This window comes from Sycon ciliatum, chromosome 1, assembly GCF_964019385.1.
Source record: "Sycon ciliatum chromosome 1, ocSycCili1.1, whole genome shotgun sequence".
In the NCBI taxonomy this organism is placed as follows: Eukaryota; Metazoa; Porifera; class Calcarea; order Leucosolenida; family Sycettidae; genus Sycon; species Sycon ciliatum.
In genome coordinates, this window is record NC_088643.1 from 65,470,933 (window position 1) to 65,486,192 (window position 15,260).

The 15,260-nt window shown below is 47.5% G+C and overlaps 1 protein-coding gene across 1 annotated transcript in view; it reads left to right on the forward strand.

Moving 5' to 3' along the window:
* The window catches only part of LOC135804905 (acyl-coenzyme A thioesterase 11-like), a 43,884-nt gene that overhangs the window by 6,455 nt on the left and 22,169 nt on the right, over nt 1–15,260 (forward strand). The window contains exons 2-7 of the mRNA XM_065318879.1: nt 3,534–3,651; nt 4,367–4,436; nt 9,714–9,774; nt 11,548–11,607; nt 12,468–12,509; nt 14,912–14,988. Of these exons, the coding sequence (XP_065174951.1) occupies nt 3,534–3,651; nt 4,367–4,436; nt 9,714–9,774; nt 11,548–11,607; nt 12,468–12,509; nt 14,912–14,988 (428 nt within the window). The remainder of the gene's footprint in view (nt 1–3,533; nt 3,652–4,366; nt 4,437–9,713; nt 9,775–11,547; nt 11,608–12,467; nt 12,510–14,911; nt 14,989–15,260) is intronic.

Sequence of the window (15,260 nt, forward strand, 5' to 3'; positions counted from 1 at the left end):
CCGATTCCGCTCGACCAAGCCCTACACAGAGCTGGATCGGCGTTGCACACTCTGGGGGGTTATGTACTCTTGGTCTCGGCCACCGGGTGGTGTTTGGGGTCAGCTGCTGCTCATGGTCGCGATGCACATTGCGTAGACCACAGATCACGTAGAACGAACTTTTAGGACCGTCTGGCATCAAAGCACACAGCACGGTTTTAGTCTCACAGTATGGTCTTTTAAAAAGTTGTCTCCCTAGCTGCTTCGGCTCTTGCCGGCCGCCATTCTTGGTGACCATACGGAATCGGACACAAGTATAGCAGCTACCCAAATTTGGAATATACCGTAAAGTACCGGGGTATACCGCGAGATCGCCCCATCTCGCGAGAGCGCCGCCTTGATTTTACAGCCAGGGAAAGGAAATCGTATGGCAGAGTGCAACAAAGTTTGTACGGTGTGAGAACCTTGTAGTGTACTAAGGTCACGCTTAGCATGTTTTTGTGTGGAGCTCAAAGGTAAACTGAGTACTTTGAAGTACAGTTCATACATGTCACGTGCCTGTTGTCAGGTCGTTGCTAGCATTTGGCCAATCAGAGCAGCACCGTACCAGGGCATTATCAGACGATAATGCTCGGGTACGGCATACCCATGCCCGTTAGGAATCACCCCAGGCGTACTACGTACGCTGGTGCACTGCCAATTATGTACCAGGCCATGCTTTTAGGACAGTGACCTGGTACATAATCGGCAGTACTCCAGCGCACATAGAACACATGGGACCATTCCTAAAGACACCACATGCACTCGCACACACCACACAAAACGAAACTACTTACGTGTACCATCCAACACAATTATACTTTACTAGCAATGTCGACATCGGAGAAGTAATTTATAACAGCATGGCAATAGAATGACACACAACATGTCTATTACAATGCATTACTAAATTGAGACGAACAAGTCGACCAGTGAACATGGATCACAAAGTTACCTATCTGGAATAGATCATATTGTATTTCGAACTCCTGCAAAGTATTCAGTTACATCTACATGTACTTCAAATGTACCTAGCTACATGTCTAATGTACATGGACCTCAAGTAATCTCAGTTGTATGTGATTTTATGCCCTAGTACGTAGCCCTCGGTCATGCACCGTAGCCCGCGGGCCTGCGGCTCTTGGGCTACGGTGCATGACCTCGGGCTACGCACTAGGGCATAAATCAGCCATAATGCCCTCCGTACCATGTGCTATTATATACGTCATGGCAAGTGAAACCCGACACTTGGCATAAGGGACTACACCATGCAGTCTGCAGCCCTGCATACGTAGTACATGTGTTACATTACATACAACTTTTATCTGTCTCATGACTGTCAAGGTTCACAAGAAAGGTTCAAAGGTGCTCGCAAAATGAATGGGACTGGATACCAATAATCTTTATGTGTACCATGTCTGTGAACTGTGTGTATCTACGCTGTGACCTTTCGACCTGTTTGGGATGCATACATATGGCTCTATTGTACGCAACTAGTACAGTACATTACATCATTGATGTCCATTTAATCGTGGCGCTGTGGCCGCTGTCCCCTATGGCAAGTGTCGGATTTCACTTGCCACAACTGCAAGGTTTGTGTTGTATGACCTGTAGACAGGACACCGCCTTCACAATACGACCACGAAAGGACGAGTTGGCGGGGCGCTCTCGCGGTACTTAATGTATAATTATAATAACACATGGTAAGGAGGGCATTATGGCTGATTTATGCCCTAGTGCGTAGCCCGAGGTCGTGCACCGTAGCCCAAGGGCCGCGGGCAACGGTGCACGGCCGAGGGCTACGCACTAGGGCATACAATCCGTCATAATGCACGACGCGCCATGTGTTTATTATAGTTCATACATGCCACGTGCCTAGTTGTAGACAAATAAGGTGAACATGGTCAAGGGAGAAGGAACGGTAAAGGTCGAACCCAAATCTCGGTATTTTTCCCCTTACGGCGATACCGTTACAACATAACGTTTTTTTGCTAAGGGTGTCTAGTGTTTCCTATTGGGCAGTACGGAAGTTAGCTGATTCGCTGTGGCTTTGGAGTTGCCGTTGAACGAAAACAGCTGTGACCAAGTGGTACTAGTAATTAGACTAGTTTGGGAGTACATTGTAAGTGCTCTTATTCAGAACAATGTCCTTTTTCACGTACATGTACATGTGCAGCTGAGATTTTGTTCCCATTGCTGTCAGTTTACTTGAGGTCCATGTACAGTGTACATTTAGCTAGGCACATTTGGAGGAGATGCAACTGTGTCTTTTTTTAGGAGTTCGAGATAAAATCTGGTCTATTCCTGAGTAACTTTGTGATGCATGTTCACCAGTCGACTTGTTCGTCTCAATTTAGTAATGCTGTGTGTCATTCTCTTGTTGTAAATTACTTTTCCTATGTCGACATTGCTAGTAAAGTATAATTGTTTTGGATGGCGCACGTTAGTAGTTTCGTTTTGTGTGGTGTGTTCGAGTGCATGTGGGGTCCTTAGGAACGGTCCCATGCGTTCTATGTGCGCTGGAGTGCTGCCGATTATGTACCAGGTCACTGCCCTAAAGGCGCGGCCTGCTACATAATTGGCAGTGCACCAGCGTATGTAGTACGCCTGGGGTCCTTCCTAACGGGCATGGGTACGCCGTACCCGGGCATTATCGTCTGATAATGCCCTGGTACGGTGCTGCTCTGATTGGCCAAATGCTAGCAACGACTTGACAACAGGCACGTGGCATGTATGAAGGCACTGTAAAGTACCGCCAGAGCTCTCCGCCTTGATAGTGCATCGATTTTCAAGTAGGGTCCAGAAGAAAGACAATTTGATATCGGTTCGAATGGCATATCTCTCGCTTCCATGCGATACGTCAAACTTGCCAAATTGCCAATTGTATGCTCACGTTGCCATATCGACCAGCGCAGTGATGACGCACGTTCTGCTTAGCTCCGTGAGGGACTGCAGAATTTAATCATTTTCAATTGTCTTATTGTATTCACGATGTGAAAGAAGTGCTGTGTTCAATGCTTTTTAGTGCCGTGAACTTTGCCTTCTCCTGCATTTCCCTAGGCTGACTGTAGCCTAGGAAATGGTTCCTCTAGGAGAGGATGCTTGGTATTCGCCATCTCTCCTGAGACATTTTCAGCAAACTTTCTAAACTATGACATTATTAATTCATTTGTCAATCTCCACCACCCGTCGTCTCACCTGGCTTCAGAAGATGTTACGAGAGATAGGAGAGTTGCCAGGAAGCACCACATCCATCTTCAGGAAGTGGAAAGAGCGAACGGCATGGTCCTTAGTTGGGGTAAATGGCTACTATCTCTGGGCTCAGCACTTCGACGTTGACAAGTTCTGAAGCTTCGCGTCGCAGATCCTGTCAATGATGGTGTCAGCTATCATTGACCTTTTTTTTAGGAAAGGTTCTCATTCAAACACAGGTTGATTTCTCACGGGCTTTCTTTTTTTTTTGGAATTATTTTGGTGTTCTGATCTCTTGTCACTACCCCCTTCTGTTGCCATAGGCAGCAAGCAAAATTGAAATGCAGCAGTTGGTGCTGCCGCGGGATGCAAACGTCGATGGTGAGCAGCTCCATCCTGGACAGCTTCTCAAGTGGATTGACGTAGCTGCCTGTCTTTCAGGTATGTTATAAACATGTTATAACATAACTTTACAGTTGAACATTGATCATTCGACCACCTCTAGGCAAATATCCCTGGCCAGGTGTTCGGATGCGGCAAATGTTTGGCGTATTAAAGGAAGCCATCTGCCACACCTTTATACATTGTATAGAACGTTCAGGACTGCACGCACATCGATTCAGTCAAGTATATGCATGCACATGTGTGGTATTGCTTTTATTAATGAATCTAATTATACTGCACGCCGGCACAGTCCACCTTGCGAAAAACGACAATTGGCCAGCCACGGGAATCATGTTGGTATTCGCGCAGTGCCATTTCAATATACAATCATGTACATGTAGGTAGTGACCATGTTTGGCAAAACATGATATGCATATCAAATTCCCTCAGATCTAAAGCAAATCCTATGTATCGACATGCATGAGCAAAGCATGTGAAATGATGATCGCAAGGCTCACAACGAAAAGGAAAGAGAGGATTTGTTCAGAACTGTGTTCTTAAGATGGCAATGAACAGAATCAGCTGAAGCGACACGTAGAAAATTGTTGTCACCTCGCCGCCTGTTCAACTGTATTCTTGTTACATTCATCAGTGAATCTACGTAACAATGGAATGGGGACTACTTGATACAAAAAAATTATGGACAAGTAAAATTATGTAACCTTTCCTCTTTCCACTGCCTTTGCATTCAATCGCACGTTCATGTCCACAGCCGAGCGTCACTGCGATAAATCCTGCGTTACAGTCAGCATGGACGGTGTCTACTTTGATCGTATTCCACGGTGAGTTATGCAATCGCGTGCCTTTGAACCGTGTGTAGCGGTCGTGTGCAACTGGCTGGGGGGGGGGGGGGCACCAACAATGGAATCGGTTCATTTTGGTTAAACACATGCATGTACCAAGTACCTTTTTTATGATTGTAGATTTTTACTGTCCTGATACTTAGTATTCTCCAATTAAATAGTACTCGCTTCAAAAAGGCACATTTCGATTTACATGTCCAGCTTCTGTGCAGCTATGAATTAATTTGTTGTCTGAGCCCCCGCGACCAGTCAGACAGAGCAACGAATTGTTCGGGTTGATACGGTTTACTTGGCCTCAAACGACGAATATGGGGACAAAGGAAAGGAGCAGGGCTCAGGAGGACAACGGAAACGATAAGAGTAACAAAAGGGCAGAAAACCACGAGAGAGAGAATAAAACGGACCCAACGCGAGGAGCTGCGACGACTACAGAAAACGGAAGACCAGGAAAACGGCGCAGGGCCACGAGTTATAACCCAAACGGACCCAGGCACGAACCCAGGCACGTACCCAGGCACGGCCACGTAATCTTAGCAGTAACCAGGCAAAAAGCGTGCAGACAGCATGCAATCAGCGTGTGAACAGCGTGCAGCTAAACTACGTACAACATTACTCCGCCCTAAGATAACTAAGTCTCTCCTGAGACTTTACAAAGCAACAAATCTTTAAGAAGGGGAGGGGTGAAAAAGGGAACGGTTGAGCAAGTGACTAATGGGCCAGGTGGGTTTACACTTAACGACGGCACCAGTGTGGCGTATCCCCTTAAACTAAAACCCTGCAAAAAAACCCGTCCACACTGATGTCGTCATTAAGCGAGTTGTTCAACCTGTGTATGGCCCTTGGCTCTTAAATTATCTGAACAACACCAATACCCATGTCCTCACCGTCTCAAACGCCCCGAGGCCTAAATAATAATACAATGCGCAATCACTCGAGATCATTAGCAACATGAATATCCACCAAATAAACTACGTCAGTCGCATCTGAATCCTCCACCATGACTCCCGGGCTGGGAGAAGCCGGACGGGAAGCTACGGTTTCCACTGATTTCCGCCCTGGTACTCGCCGGCGGTGCCGAGCCCGGCGGGAGCGGCGACGTACACGCCGGAACTCCACCGCGAGAGAGTCTTGGTTTGCCGACGGTACAGGTGGTGGTGTTGCGGGTGCGGGAGGTGACGTTACAGCAGACGATTTGCCACATTCGCGGCCAGTAGCTACGAAGTAAATCCGAGATGGATCAGCATATTCGCGTAAACTTAACAGAAAAGAAAACACAGAGAGCAAACAACTGGCAGCGGTTTCGAACTTCAACATATTGCTACCTACAAAATTACGAGAACAGGTTTTGGGCGCCAGTTGCCAATATGGCAACAAATTTATTTTAACAGTACACAAACAAGCTACACGAACTACCCTCTTAACATAGCCCTATAGTGGCCAGGGCCTTTGGTCAATTGGCGGAGGCCAGGTCTCCGCGGATCCGCTCCTGGGTCATGCTGTGCCGGGGCAGGAGGTACAGCATCACTAATTCCAAACGGGGCTGGAAGGAAACAAGGGGGGCCACCCAGGGACGCCTGTACTACCTCCCTCTCTGGCTCGATTTCAGTCACCTCTTTTACTGGAGGTAGCACCACCCGACCCTTTACTAGCCTTAGTCGATCTGCATGTACTGTTAAATGGCAGGCATGTCGAGCCGAGGGCAGCGGTCCCACTCTTACAACCATGCACACCACACCACGAACTCGCTCAATCTGCCACGGACCAGTCCACGGCCTATGCAATTTTGGGCTAGTCCCGGGAGGGGGAACCGAATGGAGCCACACATAATCCCCCACTTTCAAACCATGCTCGGAGGCCTTTTTGTCATAGTTTAACTTTACAACAGAGTGCGCCACATCTAATCTTTCACGCACAACAGAGAAAGCCCGAGCTAGGGATTCACGCAGACTAGCTACATACACGGGAACATTGCTTTCTAGCCTAGCATCGGGAGTGGGAACAATTAAATCTAACGGTAAACGGGCCTCCCTGCCAAACAGAACAAAGTGGGGAGTAAACCCTGTAGCCCGGTGCACCCCAGTGTTGTAAGCGAGCTGCACTAACGACATGTGCCGATCCCAGTCGGACTGGTCGGGAGCACAATACGCACGCAGCGCAACTTGAATGGTGCGATTGGCCCGCTCGACCATACCATCCGACTGGGGCCGGTATGGAGTAGTACGAGTTTTGTTAATGCCTAACAAACTACACAACTCAGCTACCAATTTACTTTCAAAATTCGCTCCCTGATCTGAGTGCAATTGCTCGGGCACACCAAAACGGGTGAACACCCGGTCTACTAACTGGTTTGCAACAGTTTCCGCCCGCATATTTGAAATTGCAATGATTTCCACCCATTTAGAAAAATAGTCAGCCACTACCAAAATATACTGATTCCCTCGGGGAGTTAGGGGAAGTGGTCCCATGATATCCATCGCTAATATTTCAAATGGGGACCCCGCACGCACAGTACCTAGGGGGGCCCTAGACTTACGCGGCGGGTTCTTACTACGCTCACACACTTCACAAGTAGCACGAAACACAGCAACATATTTTGCCATGCCCGGCCAGTAGGCAACCTCTCGCAAACGGGCAAGGGTGCGGTCCTGGCCAAAATGGGCTGTCGTACGACTGGCATGCGCTTCTACCAAAAATCGGTCTCGCTCACTTTGTGGGACAACTAATTGACGCGTATTTTTCTCGGGAACGGACGTACGATATAGCAGACTATTTTCGACTCTGAGAACGTCGGCCTGTGCCAACAGACTCCGGACTGCGGGACTGTCTCCTGGTTTCGCAGAGGACTGGGAGGCGAGGCGAGGCGAGACAAAACGACCTGCAATTCTTTGTCGTTAGCGACTGCTTTGCGTAACTCGTCAGTACCAGTTGACGGAATGGCAACTACATTAACACTAGTATCGCCCTCTTGTAGCCTACTTAAACCATCTGCATTGCCATGGAGACGACCTGGTCGATGTTCAACAGTATAATGGAATTCAGCTAAAGTACCGAGCCAACGCGCGACTTGGCCGGATGGATTCTTGAAATTCAGCAGCCACCGCAAACTAGCATGGTCAGTACGCAACAGAAAAGGACGCGACAGGAGCTGGAGAGTGGCTGGCATCGGTTCGTAATAAACACGTTGCATCGTAGACGGTAGAGAAGAGAACTGTCGAGGGTTCGAGCTGTAATTGGGCGCCAAATGTTGTCTGAGCCCCCGCGACCAGTCAGACAGAGCAACGAATTGTTCGGGTTGATGCGGTTTACTTGGCCTCAAACGACGAATAAGGGGACAAAGGAAAGGAGCAGGGCTCAGGAGGACAACGGAAACGATAAGAGTAACAAAAGGGCAGAAAACCACGAGAGAGAGAATAAAACGGACCCAACACGAGGAGCTGCGACGACTACAGAAAACGGAAGACCAGGAAAACGGCGCAGGGCCACGAGTTATAACCCAAACGGACCCAGGCACGAACCCAGGCACGTACCCAGGCACGGACACGTAATCTTAGCAGTAACCAGGCAAAAAGCGTGCAGACAGCATGCAATCAGCGTGTGAACAGCGTGCAGCTAAACTACGTACAACAAATTATTCTTCGGCAAAACGTGCTTCACAAGGCTCATCATCATCTCCATCTGTTGATCGCCGCGCTGCTGCTCTCTCTCTGGAAGCGCTCATTCTCCAGTCGATGGTGATGGCTTCGTTCCTCATTCTCAGCAGCAAGCTTCTTGGCTTCCAGGTCCAATTTTTTGGCTTCTCTTTCATTGTCGATAACTTGCTGCTGCTGCTATTGGGCATGTCTTTGTTCCTCTCGCTGCTTTTCTGTCTCCCACTTCTCCCTCTCCAACGTCACCTTGTCCTTTTCCAATTCCAGGGCCACTGTCTTGCCTTGCCGGTCAGCCTCGTCTTTTTCCCTGAAATAGGACAGCAACGCTGTGGTGCTCGTTTCTTTTGGTGTATTCTTCGGCTGCACTGGTGAAGGTTTGGGCTTCATATCTGGGCCGGGCCCCTTGTGATCGTCAGTTGAAAGGTCAGAGATGGATCGCTTCTCGGACAGGACCGACATGGCCAGCTCACGGCATGCAGCGCCCTTTGCCCGATCTATCCCTTCCTTGCGACTTTTGGAATCTGACTGTAGCTGGCGATTCACGTAAATCGAGGCGGCTTCTCAACTGCAGCTTTTCGTCCATCTCTTCAGCATTCCCGGACTGGCGACGCCGCGAGTTTGAATCAGAGCGGTGTTTCGTGACTACTTTTACAGCTCGCTCCCGCAACATCCTCTCTGTAGCTGTGGAGAAGCTTGTTTCTGTGCTTCGATTCAGCGCCCTCGTGAAATCTTTCCAACATTTCAATTCGTAATTGAAACAGTTGCTTGTTTCACACCCAACATCAGCAAGTTATCGTCTTTGAAAGTGAAATTCACTGTGGCAGTCTCCGGGGAAGACGCCCAGCTGGCCTGCTGACCACGAAGTTCTGACAGAGGAGAGTGCGACATGGCAACACAAAACTACCACTTGAGATAGAAATCAACCTCTCAACGTCGTTATCTGTTGTGCAGCGGCGCGGGAAGAATCTGAAAATATTTGTTTGACAGCTTTGTTTGGCAGCTGCCACGTGCCACTTCGTTGATTCAATTTCCGCGCCACATTTAGAAGAATTTCGCCGTGCCCGGTTTCTAGCAAAATCAGGTTTACCCCTCAAAACCCTCTTCAGCCTTCCCCGGTTAGCCATTAGAACTTTCCGCAAATCGCGCGTGCTGGACCATCAAGTGCCAACGTGATGAGACCGCGTTCCTCGTTGGCAACGCGCGTTTGCCTCGCTTCCGAACGTGGCACGTGACCCTCGAACGCGTCAAGTGGGCGCGTTGCACGCCGTGCGAAAACTCTCTAATATTGGGTTCACATATAGTTGTTAAAAAAGAGAGTAAATTCTTGTCTCTGTTCCCAAGGGGACTCACACCCGGAAAATCCAGCGGCAGACGCGGCGCCTAACGGTGGGGTAAGGGGATAAGTCTCTCAACCACTGGCACAAGTGCCCAAAACCCCATTAGCCGCCTCTATGAAGTAGTTGTTTCACTCCAAAGAAACCGGGAGAGGAACGTGTATTGCCAGTGGACAGCCATTGTATAAATTTCCGCCTGCTCTCCCCAGTTTCTTACCATTCTGTGTGACTTGTTGACTCGCATCACTCCCTGGCCTGTTTCTCTGTGTTCACAGAGTTGGTAACATAGTCATCCTGAAGGCACAGGTGACCAGAGCTTTCGACAGCAGCATGGAGGTAAGGCATTAGACCTGCTGTAAACTGCTGCGAGTGCAGGTGTCACATGTGTACGAGTACAGTCCAGTCACCCACTCGTGCCTCTATTTTGAACACAGTGCATTCATATGCGATATGACACTGCCTCCTCTTTTACACCTTCGCGTACGCACATGCGCCTTTCTCCCATGCGTTCTCCGCTTCTCCTCCTGTCTTCATCAAGTGTCCTTGTAGTTGCAAGTATAGTGCATTGGTTGCTGTGTATAATTGACGGGATAGTGTGCGTGTGGGCCTTCATCTATAGTGCTGTTGCGATAGTGAGCTCAACAGCACGCAGCGGTGGGAAATGAAATCTTGGCCATGCATCTAATTCTCTCACAAAACCATTTTCGCAGTGATTGCCAATGCCAATACTTCCAAGGCTGTTATACATATACATGTACATCGTAGCGAGATTGTTGCTCACATTTAGGCCCTTAGAGACACGTCACTGGAATTGCTGATGCATCGATGTGTGATATTTGCTGCTGCAGTGAGACCTCGCTTATCCGGTCCTCTTTTATCCGAATCCCTCGCCATCCGGAAGAAAATAGCTGGTTACATATTTACAGCATATGTGATGCATCCAACATAAACGGTGTTCAGTTATCCGGTTCCCTCGCCTGTCCCGTTATTTTTGTGGAAAACAGATGTGTGCGGTTAAGCAAGGTCTAACCGTATGTAATACATCGTGCACCGTAGTTGGCACTGTTCGCTTATTGTTTCTCAGTATGAAGGTACATGGCATACTGGCGTGAAGCCAACTGACATGAATTCATCACCACATGGTGACCCCGCACTAAATCCTGTTACTATTTTTGCGTCTTCGGTAGCATGTCAAATACGATGGTAGCATCTCTAAAGAACTTTACGATAATATTATTTTCGCTCACTTGTGAGCTTGCGCACCATTTCAAGCCTGATGAATGATGATGACAAATTTTGCTGAAACATTGTAACGATGACTGGTAGAAAGGAGTTTTGATGATTGCAGTGTAGCTGGGAAAGAGCAGACTAATTTGCCATTTATGAAGCTGCAGGAAGCCACATCACTTCTACTTTACCATAGCCATATTCTCTCTTGTGAAGATCGAGATGATGTTACTGATGTGCTGGGGTGTGACTATTAGCCTCGATGTGGAGTGCAATCAAGAGTACATAGTTTGCAACAATTTTCAACGTCTCGTGAACCGCCGGTCACAGCTCGCTTTTTTGGAATTCAATCATTTTTCATGATGTTATCCATTCGACGGTGCACGTGCACATCGGGGAGTCGTAAAGTACTCTACGACTCCCTGATGTGCACAGAACTGCACTGCACGCCCTCGGCCTCACACCTCGTTTGCATAGCTGATTACTGTAAACTGCCTAATGCTTGCGACGTATTTTAAAATGTTTGCTAATTTTGCGAGAAGAGCGTAACGCAAATATTAACCATCATGAAATCAAACTTCAACCATGAGTGTATATGTGCGGCCACTGTGCTCCGCGAACATTTGTCATCGTAAACTCGCTGGTTCTGAGAGATCGCAAAACTTTAGTGACGCAAACGTTGGGCGGTTTACAGTACGTCGTGAACGGTGGTCAGGCTGTGAGAACGGGTCGTGGCGGCAACCCATCAGAAGTTATCCACTCTTGGGAGTTCTGTGCTCTTGGACTTGGTGCAATGTAAGAAGTACTAGAACACGCATGATTGTACTAAAATTATGTGTTTGCCTGCTGCTGTTGTTCTTGTATTTTGATTCCTGTGTCAAGGTGCTGGTGCTGGTGACCAGTGAGGACAGATGTAACCGTGTGTCCATGCCCGTATGCAAGGTGAGAATGTCCTACCAGTCAGTGCTCACCTTGTAACCAACTTGCCAAGGTAGAAGTCAAATGCTTCTTTTAAAAAGTTATACACACACACCTTGATCCTGCCTGTCAAAATGTAACGCTGGCAAACAGTGCAAAGTGACCTGCAAAGAGTTGAACCCAAAGTAAGGTTATGTACTCTTGGTTTTATCCAGGGTACGTTTTATCCAGGGTACGTTTTATCCAGGGTGCAGTGTTTTACACTGAAGTTTCACTTTGTGTGACATACCGTAGTGTCGCGTATAAAAGCAGGTGCTTACGGCCGTATAAGCCGGGGTTCAAACCACGCTTCTATTCAAGTTATGCTTCATCATCATTGTACACTGTGCAGTGCATTCTGCCACGCACGTACTGTGCAAGTACTTGCGCGTGTCTTTGCAGAGAGTGGCTTCTATTCAAATCGTGCGTCTGTGTCACGGCGCACTTCGAAAAATCAGCTTCTATTCAAGTCATGCTTCTATACAGGTCATGCTTTTATACAGGTCATGCTTCTATACAGATCATGCTTCTATACAGGTCATGCTTCTATACAGGTCATGCTTCTATACAGGTCATGCTTTTATACAGGTCATGCTTTTATACAGGTCATGCTTTTATACAGGTCATGCTTTTATACAGGTCATGCTTTTATACGCGACACTACGGTACACGTGTACTACAGCACTAACCAAACATGCTTCTGATGGGCTCTGCCCAGCTGCCTGCTGCCAGCTGCCTGCTGCCAGCTGCCTGCTGCCAGCTGCCTCTTGACAAGTGAAGTTGGCCTGTAGTTGTAAAGTCACGAGTTTGCCTGTTTATTATTGTCTTTTCCACCGCCCCTGCAGGCGTACCTGACATTCATTGCACGTCTGAAAGAGAAGAAGAAGGTAATGGTTCCGCCATTTCATGAAGATGTCCTGTGCAGCGGGTGTGCATGTGTGCACGTGCTTTGCATGTGCGCGTGTGCACGTGCTTTGCATGTGCGCGTGTGCACGTGCTTTGCATGTGCGCGGATGCACGCTATTAGTTTGGTGAATGGTATGGGCATGTCTTTTAAAAGTGTGTTTTTTCTCAGCGTGTAGCTGTTTATAGTCCAAGTAGAGTAGATGTGCGAGCATGCCGGGTACCGGGTACCATGTCACTGTCTTGGCTGCTTTTTTGGAGTACAGTAGATGTCAGAGCATGCCGGGTACTGGGTACCATGTCACTGTCTTGCCTGCTTTTTTGGAGTAGAGTAGATGAGATAGATGAGATGTATTGAGAGTGTGCTATGCTTTTTTTCAACCTGGTAATGTATGCATCCATGCAGGCAAATTAGTATCGGCAACTATCCGTGGGTTAGCAAGCTTTGGCTCGTTCGCCTTTTTCTCCCACTTGCACCGATTTGATCTCAAAAGAAGTAGGAAAGAATCGCCCACCTTTCACATACGATGAACCGGAACATCTTATCATGCTCAAAAGAGAAGTTATAACTTATAACTTGTAAGTCTCTGAAGGAGCTTTATTTTCGCAGCATGTATGAAACACGTTTCCATGTGGTGTATCTCCGGCAATGATTACGCTGCCGTCCTAAAACTTTCCCCTGAAGCTCCCTAATTGTACATTCAAGTTTCTTCCGCATAAAAGTACAAATTTGAAGCTATAAAAGTTTTTAAAATGGCCGCAACATCATCGTTGAGCCGTACTTCTCTTCAGATACTGTAAACTGCCTATTGAGACATTCGACGACCTGACACCTACTACATGTAGTTCCCACACATCTACGAAGCGCAAACCAACAACCTTCCAACTTGGAAGGCTCGGGTGCAGAAAGTTCCAATGAGGAGAACGGTCCAAGTAGGAATTATCTGGTTTGTTGTTGTTGTTGTTGTTGTTGTTGTTGTTGTTGTTGTTGTTGTTGTTGTTGTTGTTGTTGTTGTTGTTGTTGTTGTTGTTGTTGTTGTTGTATACTTTATTTATAGTGGAAATCAAAACAGGCATAATGCCTAATAACATTGGACCCACAGTGAATACAATTTTAAAGGATATTGTGGAAAAGTAGAGATAGTGAAAAGAAAGAAAAGAAAACGGAAGGTTGGTTGTAACGAACATATATCAATCCAGTGAGCTATGGAAAACCTACGTAGCTGATAATATATCCTGCAAGGCTTGAGATTTGAAATCCCAATACCTATTTGAACATTTTGCTGCTGACGGCAATCTATTCCACATAATGGCTTCAGTGTGCATTAGGCGCTTTTAGCAGACCGAGCAGTGCTAGCAGGTGGGACCACAAGCAAGTTGCTTTGGCTTCCTCGAGTGCGAGTTGAGGGCATGACAGCAAAAAGGACTGAAATAGGGTGCTACATGCATCATGCAAACATCGTCAGATGAAACAAAACATATTCAAGTGCACAGAAACCTGTAGGTCACATACATGCATTCGATTTAGCAGGGGAGCAGTGCTGGTCCACAGTGGAGACTTGCAGACTGCCCGAGCGGCACGTTTGAACAGCCTATGTAGCCGTTGTTCCTGAGCTTGTTGTTCCTGGAACATGAAAATGAAGGCTAGATACCGTTGCTAGAGAATCGAGTGCGAGTTGAGGGCATGACAGCAAAAAGGACTGAAATAGGGTGCTACATGCATCATGCAAACATCGTCAGATGAAACAAAACATATTCAAGTGCACAGAAACCTGTAGGTCACATACATGCATTCGATTTAGCAGGGGAGCAGTGCTGGTCCACAGTGGAGACTTGCAGACTGCCCGAGCGGCACGTTTGAACAGCCTATGTAGCCGTTGTTCCTGAGCTTGTTGTTCCTGGAACATGAAAATGAAGGCTAGATACCGTTGCTAGAGAATCCCTCGTGGCTGAAGCTTTCCCAAAAGCCCAAGATAACCAAATTCACCCGAGGGAAACCAAAGTTCTCATCAAAACAGAATGTGGTGTGTTGCTGGGACTGAGAACTTTGTCGGACTGATGAGGGTCTTACTTAATAAGACCGTAATGTGATAGAAACGTGGTGATTGGTGGTGGGAAAGTGCCCTTTTGCAGGATGCAGTGCATTGTAGTGTGCTAGTGTGTTGAGCTCCGGCCAATCAGCTCAGCGGTGGGTCCATATTGTAGACAAGAATAGGCAATGGTTGTGTATGTGATGTCCAGTCACTTGACTGAGCTAGAGGTGGCCTTGCGTTCCTTGTTGTTGTTGTTGTTGTTGTTGTTGTTGTTGTTGTTGTTGTTGTTGTTGTTGTTGTTGTTGTTGTTGTTGTTGTTGTTGTTGTTGTTGTTGTTGTTGTTGCATGTGCAGATCAAGCTGCCCCTGGCCTTTCCAGAGACTCAAGATCGTGCAGAGTATCATCTTGCCAGCGAGCGGCGAGCAACCAGGTTTGCCCATTCTTCTTTGTGCGCTCTCGTTGGCTCGACTGTTTTTGGAATTGGGATGGTTGTTGGCTGTTGTCATGCTTACTTGTTCGGGATCAGGGAATTGTATTAAACCGGGAGAGGGCACAGCACTGCTTCCCGGGTATCCTGTGTGACTCAGCTTGATATCATCTACATAATAATCTGTACACTATTTGTTGTCGCTGAGTAATTCTCAAGGCGCAACGATTCATGACTTCGCACACCACATGAAGACCATCTGGGAGCCGGCTATC